We start from the raw sequence: 13,441 nt of genomic DNA, 5'->3' as shown, positions 1-13,441 counted from the left end.
TTATCCGTCCCTGCAAGATAGGATTTTTATCCCATTCTAAGCAACATTATTAATCTTATCCGTCCCTGCAAGATCAGATTTTTATCCCATTCTAAATAACATTATTAACCTTATCCGTCCCTGCAAGATCAGATTTTTATCCCATTCTAAGCTACATTTTTACCCTTATCCGTCCTTGCAAGATAGGATTTTTATCCCATTCTAAGCAACATTGTTAATCTTATCCGTCCCTGCAAGATAGGATTTTTATCTCATTCTAAGTAACATTATTAATCTTATCCCTCCCTGCAAGATCAGATTTTATCCCATTCTAAGCAACATTATTAATCTTATCCCTCCCTGCAAGATAGGATTTTTATCCCATTCTAAGCAACATTATTAACCTTATCCGTCCCTGCAAGATCAGATTTTATCCCATTCTAGGCAACATTATTGATCTTATCCCTCCCTGGGATTTTTATCCCATTCTAAGCAACATTATTAACCTTATCCGTCCCTGCAAGATCAGATTTTATCCCATTCTAGGCAACATTATTGATCTTATCCCTCCCTGCAAGATAGGATTTTTATCCCATTCTAAGCAACATTATTAACCTTATCCGTCCATGCAAGATAGGATTTTATCCCATTCTAAGCAATATTATTAATCTGATCCGTCTCTGCAAGATAGAATTTTATAGATAGATATAATAGATAGATACTGTAGTCCAATCTGTCAGAAGCTTGACTGGAAAGTACATAAGAAGGAATGCTTTCTCCGTCCTGGAATGGAGAATACAGATGATGAGGTTGATTAGATGAAGACTGAGTCCTGTTATACCAGGAACCTTGAGTTCCTTGACTTCCTGGATCCTCCTTACTCTGAATTCATGGAATTATCTCACTCTATCCGAATATTATTCTTTGTAAATTATCAATATGTTTAAATCCTATTATTATTATTTGTATGTCATAGTTTTCCATGTAAATTCATGTAGTTAATATGGTTATTATGTCAAAATGTAAGAGGACAATGTAATTCAATAGTTTGTTTATTTTCAGATTTAGAATTTAAATGTAGATTTTGATAAATCAGATTACTTGATATTGAGTTTGTTACAAAGGTAAGTTGAAAACTAGATGGAACTTGTTATTCATTATAATTACAAATATCTATTCATTCATTCTTGCTTATTAATGAGTTTGTTTTCCAAACTTTGATTTAATTATTATAGGTACATATGTTTATATCAAATCAAATGTTTAGTTACATAGATCGTGTTATGTGTAAATTTTAAAAAAATCGAATTTTCTTTTTTNGATAGGATTTTTATCCAATTCTAAGCAACATTATTAATCTGATCCGTCTCTGCTAGATAGAATTTTTATCCCTTTCTAAGCATCATTATGAACCTTATACATCCCTGCAAGATAGGATTTTTATCCCATTCTATGAGAATCCTGTGAGAAACTGAGAAGTATGTTGATAGCACCTAGGGGGAATCCTGGGAGAACCTGAGAAGAATATTGGTAGAACCTAGGGGGAATCCTGGTAGAACCTGGGGGGGGATCCCGGGAGAACCTGGAGGGAATCCTGGGAGAACCTGAGAAGAATGTTGGTAGAACCTGGAGGTAAGCTTTGGAGAATCTGGGGGGAATTAATGGGAGAACCAGAAGAGAGTCCCGTGAGAACCTGAAAAGATTGTTGGTAGAACCTGGGGGGAATCCTGGGAGAACCAGAGCAATGCACCAGGTATAAGCTGAGATGATACTGTAGTCCAATCTGTCAGAAACTTGACTGGAAACTACACAAGAAGGAATGCTTTCTCCGTCTTGGAATGGAGAATACAGATGATGAGGTGGATTAGATGAAGACTGAGTCCTGTTATACCAGGTACCTTGAGATCCTGGTCTTCTTGGATCCTCCTTACTCTAAATTCATGGAATTATCTCACTCTATCCAAATATTATTCTTTGTAAATTATCAATATGTTAAAATCCTCCTATTATTATTATTTGTATGTCATAGTTGTCCATGTAAATTCATGTAGTTAATATGGTTATTATGTCAAAATGTAAGAGGACAATGTAATTCAATAGTTTGTTTATTTTCAGGTTTAGAATTTAAATGTAGATTTTGATAAATCAGATTACTTGATATTGAGTTTGTTACAAAGGTAAGTTGAAAACTAGATGGAACTTGTTATTCATTATAATTACAAATATCTATTCATTCATTCTTGCTTATTAATGAGTTTGTTTTCCAAACTTTGATTTAATTATTATAGGTACATATGTTTATATCAAATCAAATGTTTAGTTACATAGATCGTGTTATGTTTAAATTTTAAAAAAATCGAATTTTCTTTTTTAATAGTTTTTAATTAGAATATCAACTGGTATAATAAATTTAACAAATATAGTTATTTGAAAACTGTACATCTTATTTTACTTCTCTCTTTACTGATGGGTCTGGTTTCCTTAAATCCTTTAGTAATCTATGTCAAGCAAACTTTTTTATATATATAAAGAAATGTATTTAATATTGGATGTTACTGTGTTTTTGTCACAAACTGTGATTTTCAAATATCTTTGAAACCCAATTGTTTTAGAACTTTGCCATTTCAAACTATGAATTCCGTTAATCAAATAATCTTAGTTTGATATATCAAAGGTTTACAATATCAGGCTGCATAGAAATAGGGATTACAAAATTTCAGTTTGTAGCACAAAACTCAGTTCATTTCTTTTCACTACTTTTGATGCCATTTTTTGACAGAGGTATAGATTTTAGAATAAATCAGAAAAACTACTCTGAATCACTCATTTTTATGTTACACTAGCTGAAGTGATAGGCATTGCCTGTACTATTTTAAAAAAGTCAAATTTTTATTTTCATAGGATTAACCTATGAGTTCAGGTTTGTCCTTGACTGGGATGAATGTGAGCTAGCAATCCGTCCTCCCTTCATGAAGAGCCGACCTTTTAGTCACAGGAAAGCTATAAAATACTACAACATGGCTGCAGAAGAGAACTCTATTGAGGCAAGTGCTGGTATTGTAAGGGCTCTTGGTACACAGATTGATAATGGAAGAGCCATGATAGATCATCTTTACAAATCTTCTAAGTTCAAGTTATCTAAAGAACTTCTAAGCAGTAATAGTTTCTCTGAGCTGCGTATTACCCAAGATGAGATCAAGAAGAAATGTCAGGAAGGAGAAGTACTCTCCGTGAATGGTATATCAGGAGTAATGTTGTTTAGATTGAATCTTGTTAACTCTACATCCTCTGTAATTGATATAGCATCACTACCAACATTCATTGTGGAGACTCTTTCTATGATAAAGGCATGTAAACAATGTTTATTACTTTGTTACTCCTATAATCTACTGATTGGGGTTCAAGATTTTCCAAGATCTGTTCACAACACTATCTTTGTGCAGAAGTCTAATGATGGAGAGAATAAGACCAAATTAGGGATTGATCCTGGAGTAAGGATGGATGCTAAGGCTGTATTTGATCAAGGATATTTACAGAGACTGTACCATGATCAGCCAATGTATCACTGTGAGCATGGTGTTATGAGTATTGGGAACACCTGCACTCAATGTGCTCAGCTGGCTCTGGAAAGAATTCTGAGTGTTTATGAGAACAGTTTTCTCTTCAGTAAAGATGAATCAACTAAAGGTTTAGTCTACAGTGTTATCTTTACCCTGGAGTCAGGATTGAAGAAACAAGACTACTTCTGGAATTATGGAAAATATGAGATCATAACTGCTATCCGTGTCATGGCTCTTCAGCCCCTGGATCTACATCCTCTACAGCTTGCTAAGGATCCTGGCATATACTGGCCAATTGTTCACTACTATGGGTCTGTGTACTCTGCGTTGAAGGAAATCCTGGATGGAAAGATGGTTGACAGTATCTATGAGAACATCCCGGAGTTTACTCCTGTGCCAGAGAGAATTAATATAGTTGATGAGGAACAGTTTTTGATCAAATGTCGACACAACTCCTGTGTTCATCTTGACTGGGAGTTTAAGTTCAAGCAGTGCTCTAAGTGTAACCTGAGACGATACTGTAGTCCAAGCTGTCAGAAGCTTGACTGGAAAGTACACAAGAAGCAATGCTTTCTCCGTCCTGGAATGGAGAATACGGATGATGAGGTGGATTAGGAGTTATAAAGAACAGACCTGTTATACCAGGTACCTTGAGTTCCTGGATCCTCCTTACTCTGAATTTATGGAATTATCTCAGTATCCAGATATTGTTCTTTGAAAATTATCCAATTGTTTAAATCCTCTATATTTCTAGTTATTTGTTTATCATAGTTTTTCTTGTAAGTTTGATAATAATATTCAAGAAATCTAGAATTAAGTGTGTTTTCTTTCGTTCGTAAGATTTAATTTGGATTAAGTTTTATCAGTGAGACTGCCCTGAATTATATTGTTGTATATCTATTATCCATGGTAATTTCTGAATTATTGTCTCATTATAGGTTGAACGAAATGTTTTTTAGAGTAAATATTTTTTTTTTAAAGAAAATGAAGAAATGCAAATGGAGAAAATTCCAAGACGGGTTTCAGATGATGAGTTGAAACTGAATATAGTTCAGACAACTTAAACCTGGAATAGGATCTAAGAATGTAATAGGATGTAGAGGATCTAGGACTTGAATAGGATGGAGAGGATCTAACACTGGAATAAGATAGAGAGGATTTAAGACTGGAATAGTATGATGAGGATCTAACACTGGAATAGGATGGAGAGGATCTAAGACTGGAATAGTATGAAGAGGATCTAACACTGGAATAGGATGGAGAGATTCTAAGACTAGAAAATATTTTTTGTTTCTCTCTCATCCTGTACTTGGTACTGAGGATGCACCTTGCTAAGACCCATAGGTCTTGCTTGGTCTAGCTTAAGTTGCTCTGCATTTGAAACCATAATGATTTAGATGTTTAAGGTCATATTTAAAATCCTACGATCAAAAGTTTTATTTAAGTCCAGAAATATGTGTTAAATCCGGTTTTTAAGGTTTTTATAGATTTTAGTCAGACAAATAGTCAAAGAGATGTTGAATTATCTTATGTTTTGGTCTAACTCCATATTAGTGCTGGTAAAAGATATTGAACATATTAAAATGTTTAAAATATATATTGTAGCTTTGTTTTCAAATAGTTTACTCAATGTTAGGGGAATACTTATGGGTCTGTAATAATTGATGTATCTTATTTGTCAGCCTAAAGATCGGTTTAATCTTTACCTATTTCTTCTCTCTATTAAGGAATGTATGATAAATTAAGTGTGCTTTATTATAACTAACAAATAAATAATTTATTTCAATAGCTTGGTAGAAATATGCTGTCAATACTCAAGCTGTTCTTGGGTTATAGCTTATTTAATAGATTTCAAACCTAACATTTATTTCTGAACTATATTTATAGACAACCTGACAAACCTAACATTTATTTCTGAACTATAACAATAGACAACCTGAGAAAACTAATATTTCTGAACTATAACTATAGACAACCTTACAAAGCTAACATTTGCTTCTGAACTACAACTATAGACAACCTGACAAAACTAACATTTGTTTCTGAACTATAACTATAGACAATCTGACAAAACTAACATATGTTTCTGAACTATAACTAAAGACAACCTGACAAAACTAACATTTGTTTCTGAATTATAACTATAGACAACCTGACAAACCTAACATTTGTTTCTGAACTATAACTATAGACAACCTGACAAAACTAATATTATTTCTGAACTATAACTATAGACAACCTTATAAAACTAACATATGTTTCTGAACTATAACTATAGACAACCTGACAAAACTAACATTTGTTTCTGAATTATAACTATAGACAACCTGACAAACCTAACATTTGTTTCTGAATTATAACTATAGACAACCTGACAAAACTAACATTTGTAGACAACCTGACAAAACTAACATATGTTTCTAAAACAATAACTATAGACAACCTGGCAAAACTAACATTTGCTTCTGATCTATAACTATAGACAAGCTGACAAAACTAACATTTGTTTCTGAACTATAACTATAGACAAGCTGACAAAACTAATATTTGTTTCTGAACAATAACTATAGACAACCTGACAAAACTAACGTATGTTTCTGAACTATAACTATAGACAACCTGACAAAACTAACATTCTGAACTATAACTATAGACAACCTGACAAAACTAACATTTGCTTCTGAACTATAACTATAGACAACTTGACAAAACTAACATTTGTTTCTGATCTATAACTATAGACAAGCTGACAAAACTAACGTATGTTTCTGAACTATAACTATAGACAACCTGACAAAACTAACATTTGCTTCTGAACTATAACTATAGACAACTTGACAAAACTAACATTTGTTTCTGATCTATAACTATAGACAAGCTGACAAAACTAACGTATGTTTCTGAACTATAACTATAGACAAGCTGACAAAACTAACATTTGTTTCTGAATTATAACTTTAAACAACCTCACAAAACTAACATATGTTTCTGAACTATAACTATAGACAACCTGACAAAACTAACATTTATTTCTGAACTAGAACTACACTGTATCTTTATCTTGGTGAAAAAAAACTATTAAAAATCGCTTTCTTTTAGAAGAAACAGACTCAGAACGGAGGTCGCTTAGTAACGTAGTAAAAGTCTGAAAATTAAAGGATTTTTAATCACTAACTTACGGATTAAAAATCTTCAACTTGGCGAAATAACGGATTATTAATCTGAAGTTTCTCTGACGAGCTGTACGCACGGACAATTTATCCGTTATTTCACGAAGTAAGCGATTTATAATCTGCGACTTTTGTTTTTCCGAAGATTTAAAATCACTGACAAATAATCGCTTTCTTTCTCAAGTAAACGATTTTTAATCCGTTATAAATTTCTGGTTACAATGCGTCCTGTTATTCCCTATACTAGAACTTAACGACAAAACATTCATTTAATTATAGTTTAAATTAGTTTAGTAAGGGTTTCTCTCTCAATTTCTCGTCTGCACACTCACGGTAATAAATGAAAACCTTATTCTAAACAAGATAAAAAGTTGGCGAAGTTAACGATTTTTTATCTGCGATAAATTATCTGACAAATTATCGCTTTCTTTTTCAAATTAACGATTTTTTTTGGTTTGTAATCAGAATCGTACTTAGTGGGTGGGGACAGAACCTTGTCCATCGTCTCCTTAATAATAACAGTCTCCACATATTTAACTGTGGAAATCTTGACATTCTTGACTAGGATTGGATTTCCTGCGGACACTGCTTTAAAGTTTTTCCCCATTTCGATTTTATTTCTGAAATTATAATTTTAAAATAAAACTGTGCTGAACAAACTTGCATTTAAAAACAATTATCATAAATATAAGCTCTACTGATTTAAGGAAATATAATATTTAACCGGGTCCGTCCTAGTATACGAACAAAATATCCTTTTACATGTATAATTGATTTAAAACCCTTCTTGAGAGGACTGTAAGTGTAATTTCATGTGACCCTCCATGCAAAGATGACAATGCCAATTCCCAGTGGTACCTTGAAACCTTTATCAGATCATAAATGTGGAACAGATCATTTTTCTAGGTTTATAAGTTTTAATTCAGACAAATCTGTTTTCCTGCAAGAGAAGAGCAAGTCACTTATGTTGTGAAATAACAATATAAAATGATCAAATTTAGGAGTTAAAAACATTGATGTTATATGTTAATAACAAGTTTTTAAGGGTACTGTCGTGAAAAGGGCTTATGTGGTTGGAGCTTTACTTGAAAGTATGCTTATACAGTTCGTTCAACACTAGTTTTCATGAATCCATTTCAAAAAAAGTCAGAAAATTTCATTAAATTCAACCCGTCAAGATAATATTAATTGTGCAGCTGAAGTTCTTTAAATTATGAGTTATTAAAGATTTCATCCTTGAAATGATACAATTTGCAAATGGGAACAGTATGTAATCAGTTGGAAAAATATTAAATCAAAAATAAAATAAAGTCAGCAAAATCTTTCCTTGTTAAATTCCTCAACGAACTACCTAAATGAAATTGTTGATAAATGTTATGCAATTCTTTTTTCCATTAATTCTCTCGATTTCTAAATGAAAGAAAGGGACTGTAGATTTAATATCATTTTTCATTTTAATTCATTTTAATATGCATTAATATTCTTCATTTTTTCTGAAAAATTGATTGATTTCTATTGTGGTATTACCATTAAGTGATTTGTTGATTTCTATTTAAGAAACCATGGAGGAATTTGTCAGAATTAAACTCTTTGCTAGAGCTACAAGATGAATTCATGGACTAGATAAAGTGTAGGAGGGTACTGTTGTGAATCAGGTATGATTATCAACAAAAAATAGATGAATATTAAAAATTGATGATTTTATAATAATTTTATAAATATGAACAAAATGTGATTTAAATTAACCCAATAAAGGCTTGAGGCCGGTGTGAATTAATGTATAGCCTGGGGGCGTCCCACCCCCCCCCCCCCCCTAAAAAAAGATCTTAGAGATTAGTTATAGGGTTAAAACTTGTGTTCCTATAGCCAAATTTTTCAAGGACGACCTCATTGAAAATTAGATTAATAACTTTAATAGTTTGGGTGCTAGAGAGGGTGGAACAAAATGAAAAAATGACAAAAAAGGATGAAAAAATGTAAAATGTATATATATATTTTTCCACAAATATCAAAGTGTGATACATGTTTCTTATCCATTTTTTAAGAGCTTTTTAAAAAAATAGTTTTTAGATCTGTAGCGTTACAAAATAGTAATGTGCTAGTTTAGATTTCTTTACAAAAACCAGACTTATTACCGCCCTGCACCTTACCTATGCATTAAAAAAAATATTTTTTTACAACAAATTCTTACTATTCATTTAGAATTTAGAGTTATGATGTCATTTTTTCATTATTTACAAGATGGGCTTTTTCCTCAAGAATTTAAAAGAAGTAGCGAGGCTTTAGAGATAGTAAATCATACAAAAACAGATGATATGTAAAATGAAAATTTTTAAACTTCTAAGTTGGGTTTAATTAAGTTTGAGTGCAATCAGTATTAAAATTGATAATTAGTGGGCTAAAGATTTATAATTCTCTAAAATGATATAAAACATTGTTCCCAGTCAAAATTTAAGGATTTTATGACAATTGTGGTAAAATAAATAACAAGATGTCCTATACATGGTTTTTAAAAACGATCGTTTAGCTAAATGATCGTTTTTAAAAAGCTTGCCGTATTGCTAATGATTGTTACCTCTACAGGCATTTAATTTAAGGCAATTTTGATTTTTCAAATGCTTATAGATTTTTCATTTCTGAAGATATATGAATAAATAAGCACATTTTAGAACCATTATACTATACAGAAATTAGAAAAAGTTAAAATAACATTTTTTAAGTTGGCAAGATGGCGGTCTTAACCCTAAACAGGCTGGGGGGAGGGGGGGGGTTGGAGCCTCACCCCCTGTACTTTGTTTTGTCCTAGCACTCTCATATTTGACATTATCACCGTGAAATTTGTTGACTTTTAATGAATCGTAAGCACTTGAAAAATTAATGTAGAAACATGTGTCACATTTTGATATTTGTTTAAAACAAAATTTTGTTAAAAACTTTTTTGACTCTTTTTATGCATTTTAAACCTCCATAGCTCGTAATGTTTTCAACGAAACGGAATTGCGCGCGATTCCGGCCAACTTTTATGCGTTTGAGTTTTAACTATTTGATAATATTCAATTTAAACCTTATGGCATGCCACGCAATAAATGCAATTAATTATTGCGCAATTCCTTTCATCAACAAAAAATTCAATCTAAACTCTGGTAGTGGCATACACTAAACTGAGCCGCACTAACATTTTAGTCTCAAATGCTAAGAAAATTGAATTTAAGCTTAATCTTTTGTTTTATAATACATCATCTGCAGCATGATAACCAGAAAAAATTTTAGACTCAAGCAGACCAATGAAATAAGTGATTTAATAAGATACTAATTAATCATCTTAAATTGAAATGAACTTAAAAATTTGAAAACTGTTGAAACAATTGTGAAACTTGGGCCTCGATCATTTAAAAATCAACAGAGATATTTCCATTCTTGTATCTGCTACATAAATTTTTAAGTCGAACAGTTAAAAATATTGATTTTTAGATGGAAAAGCAATTCCGTTGCACGCAATTCCCCGCAATTACGCGAATATTTAGTTGCTTCTTTTTTCACCAATATAGCGCAATTGCGCGCAATTGTAAAATACTTTTACAAGGCCGCCCTAACCGCCCTGGCCTGTACACTAACTGCCCTGTACCTTAACCAGAGCATTAAATGTAGGGGGAGGGGGCATCAACCCCCCCCCCCTACATTTAGGGTTAGAAAGGGGAGGTGGGAAACCCCCATTAGCTTGGAGAAGCTCTGATAATGAAAGTTTTTAAAAATTAACGAAAAGGTTTTTCAAAGAGTTAACAAGGGAGGGAAATAACCATTCTTTTGTTCTTTTCTCTTCTTAAAATTAAATGAAACTTGCAGAAAATAAAAGTTAATCTTTTATGTATTTTGATGTTTTCAAGAATTGTCTTCTGATTTTTCCCTTGCTGATTGTTGAATATAGAATTATATGCTTTTTAGGTTTTTTTCTTTCAGCTATTTTTACATAAAATGAGGCTGTTGAAAAAGTCCAGTAAAGTGAAGGTTTATCAAATATGTCACTTTATAACACGAATATACACTATACAGCCTAAATGACTAAATGTCAATAAAAAAAGCTGCACATTTGTGACTTATTTAACAAGTGGTTATACAGTCTTTGAATCCTAAATTAAATCTTAAAGGCCTTTTTGCACCTGATCCAAGCTGTTGAATGTCACAGACAGCCACTGAATCAAATCCTAATTCATATTAAATTTTTTGATTGGAATAATGTCAAGTCATATTAACTTATTCCCTAGCTGTGGGTTAATTAAAAAAAACTTGATAAGAATGTTTGATCTATTAGAATAAAGACAATTATAAATCAATGGCCAAATTTTATTTCTCCAATTAATGTGTAGTAATTAATTCAAGTAAGACCATTAACGTACAGGTGGTACAGTTGAGTTGTGATGAACAGAGTGAGCAGATCCATCTCCAGTAGTATCCTTAGGTCTGGGGTGCTTGGTTGGGCGCGTGGTGTAAGTCACGTTCAATTCTTCTTCCTCTTCTTCAATTTCCTTGTGCTGGAGATTTTCCATCAGTTTTTTGATCATTTTGTCATTTATTTTTCCACAGTCCTGAGTTGGGTATCCATCTTCCATTTCTTCTGATGATTCCTCTTGCTCGAAACAGTAGTAAACTCCATTCCTACTGTAGAGGCATCCATCATCACAAGCCGGTTCCATAGCCTAGATAATCCATCTATACATGTGTAGGTTGTTTTTTTCTAACAAAATTTTTAACTTTTACTTAATTATTATACTTACAGACTCTAGTTTATAAGATCCAGCTTTAGGTCCCTTGAGAATATTCTTGCAAGGAGGACACATCTTTCCTAAACATCAAATTGAATTCAATTTTTGTCATCAAGTTTTAAAATTAGGAAAGAACTGCTAAGTTTTTAATTTGGTAATCATCAAGAGACCCATTTTACAAAAAATCTTAACAGACAGTTTTGAAAATTGAACAAAAACAAAATCTTTGATGAAAGTTTTAGTTATGAAAGAACAATAAAATAAGTTTACCTGTAATTTAAACAACCAATACCAAATAGATTTAAATAATTATTACAATGCTAAGTGCTAGGTATAACTAACAAAATTTAATAATTAAGGGGATAATAAACTTAATGTCATCTCTTACCCATTGCCATTTTAAGTCTAAAACTTTCCATATCCATGTCATTTAAACCTCCCATACAACCCATATCTGGCTTTGGCATTGGTTTTCTGGTTGGCTTATGATCAATCATGTCAATTGGAGACATGGATTCATGTCCTGGACCGGTTCCAAGTCCAGTTAAGGCAATATTTTCAACTGTATATTCCATAATATCATCTTGGGTAAAGGCACTCACATCAGATCCAGTGCTTGAGACGTCTTCAGACAGAACAACCTGAATTTTTATTTAAATAAATAAGATTAGTTTACCCAAGCTGGTTCACCCTGACCTCCATTATTGAAAGCTCTTGATATGCAAAATTACTAAATTACTTTTTCAATGTTCAAACAATTGCTTGCTTACACAATGCCAAGTTTGGATCCTGAGATAAAATATAAGCAAAAAGTATGCATGTTAAAACAACAGGTTTTTTGTTTTTTTTCTATTTTTTTTTTAATTATAATATTTCAAAGATTAATAAAAGAAAACTTTAACCAAATACAGTTTTGAAGTGAGGGAAAGGAACTGAGTTTTTGCGACAAACTTTAAAAATATAATCCCTTTATTTCTCCTACCTAAAGATGTTAACCTTTGATATTTCAAACTAAGATTATTTGATCTAACATAATACATATTCTGAAATATCAAAGGTCTACAGCATTGGGTTCCAAAGATATAGTGATTAGAAAATAAAAGTTTTTACTCATTAAATTAAATTTCTCAAAGTTAAAGGTTAAAAATCAAGTTACTCATTGTGGTTCAGCAGTATCCCAACCAGGAGCTTTAGTTTAAAGATAAAGATAACCTGGATTGTTAGAGAAAGGAGGAGGAAGGTCTTCATGTTGTTTCGTGGCTAAGCTTCAAGCTTAGACTGATTTTAACCCACCAGGTTCCTGCAATTTACCTCTTTGAAACAAGTGTAGATGACCTTGAAGCCTAACTATTTAGAATATTTTCATATTTTAAAAGTAGAGATGAATGCTAGAGAATTGTAACAGATGTGGTTTTATTAGAAAAATATATTTTTTCTGAAAATATCAAAGTAGTTCTAAATAAATATCAATTCAATAGATAAAAATCAATTTTAAAATCCTAAAATGTAGCTTCTTTCTTTCCCCAGATATATCTCTGAAACCTGAATTTACTTTAAAAAGATTAACCTCAATGAGAAGGAGAAAAGACTTAGCCAGGATGTGAAATATAGGAAGGGGATTACCAATCAGAAGAACAGAGAGATAATAAAAAGTATTTTTATTTATTCAAAGTTCTGATTTTCTATCCATCAGTAAAGACGTTTTTCCAGATAATAACCCGTAATAGTCATATATAAATTCTTATTTTTCATGAATACCTTAGAACTAGGGTTTCCATGCACAATAACGTTTTATTCAATTTCGGTACAGTTTGATAAAATTTTGTTCCAAAATTCCTGTACTACTAATAACACATATATTTTAAAGTTAATTATCAAAAAACTAGCCTTTGAGAAAATGTACAGCTATGGCTACACATGCGGTAAATTTTAGCGCAATGATGTGCTTAACAGAGAAAAATGGAAAATACGA

The 13,441-nt window shown here is 31.9% G+C and overlaps 2 protein-coding genes across 2 annotated transcripts; one reads left to right on the top strand and one right to left on the bottom strand.

Moving 5' to 3' along the window:
• Nucleotides 1-2,874: 2,874 nt before the first annotated feature.
• LOC111713749 (uncharacterized) lies at nucleotides 2,875-4,349 on the top strand (the record flags this gene model as incomplete). The annotated part of the gene is given in 1 exon segment (XM_023488692.1): nucleotides 2,875-4,349. A coding segment is annotated over 1 exon segment (1,280 nt), but the record flags the coding sequence as incomplete, so codon positions are not given.
• Nucleotides 4,350-11,034: 6,685 nt separating this feature from the next.
• LOC111713748 (uncharacterized) lies at nucleotides 11,035-12,784 on the bottom strand. Its single transcript, XM_023488690.1, has 4 exons — nucleotides 12,682-12,784; nucleotides 11,858-12,110; nucleotides 11,482-11,549; nucleotides 11,035-11,403 (listed from the first exon to the last, which is right to left on the bottom strand). The coding sequence occupies exons 1-4, from the start codon at nucleotides 12,715-12,717 to the stop codon at nucleotides 11,095-11,097; spliced, it is 666 nt and encodes a 221-aa protein (XP_023344458.1). The 5' UTR covers nucleotides 12,718-12,784; the 3' UTR covers nucleotides 11,035-11,094.
• Nucleotides 12,785-13,441: the final 657 nt, after the last annotated feature.

Source organism: Eurytemora carolleeae, unplaced genomic scaffold (genome assembly GCF_000591075.1).
Source record: "Eurytemora carolleeae unplaced genomic scaffold, Eaff_2.0 scaffold1475, whole genome shotgun sequence".
NCBI classification, from domain to species: Eukaryota; Metazoa; Arthropoda; class Copepoda; order Calanoida; family Temoridae; genus Eurytemora; species Eurytemora carolleeae.
Note: the sequence above shows the minus strand (reverse complement) of the source record. Positions and strands in the feature narration are given on the sequence as shown.

Coding starts and splice junctions, on each gene's coding strand:
- LOC111713748 (XM_023488690.1), bottom strand. CDS start 12,717: ATGAAGACCTTCCTCCTCCTTTCTCTAACAATCCAG. Junction 12,111..12,681: donor TCCTTTCTCTAACAATCCAG/GTTATCTTTATC, acceptor ATAAAAATTCAG/GTTGTTCTGTCTGAAGACGT. Junction 11,550..11,857: donor TAGACTTAAAATGGCAATGG/GTAAGAGATGAC, acceptor TTTGATGTTTAG/GAAAGATGTGTCCTCCTTGC.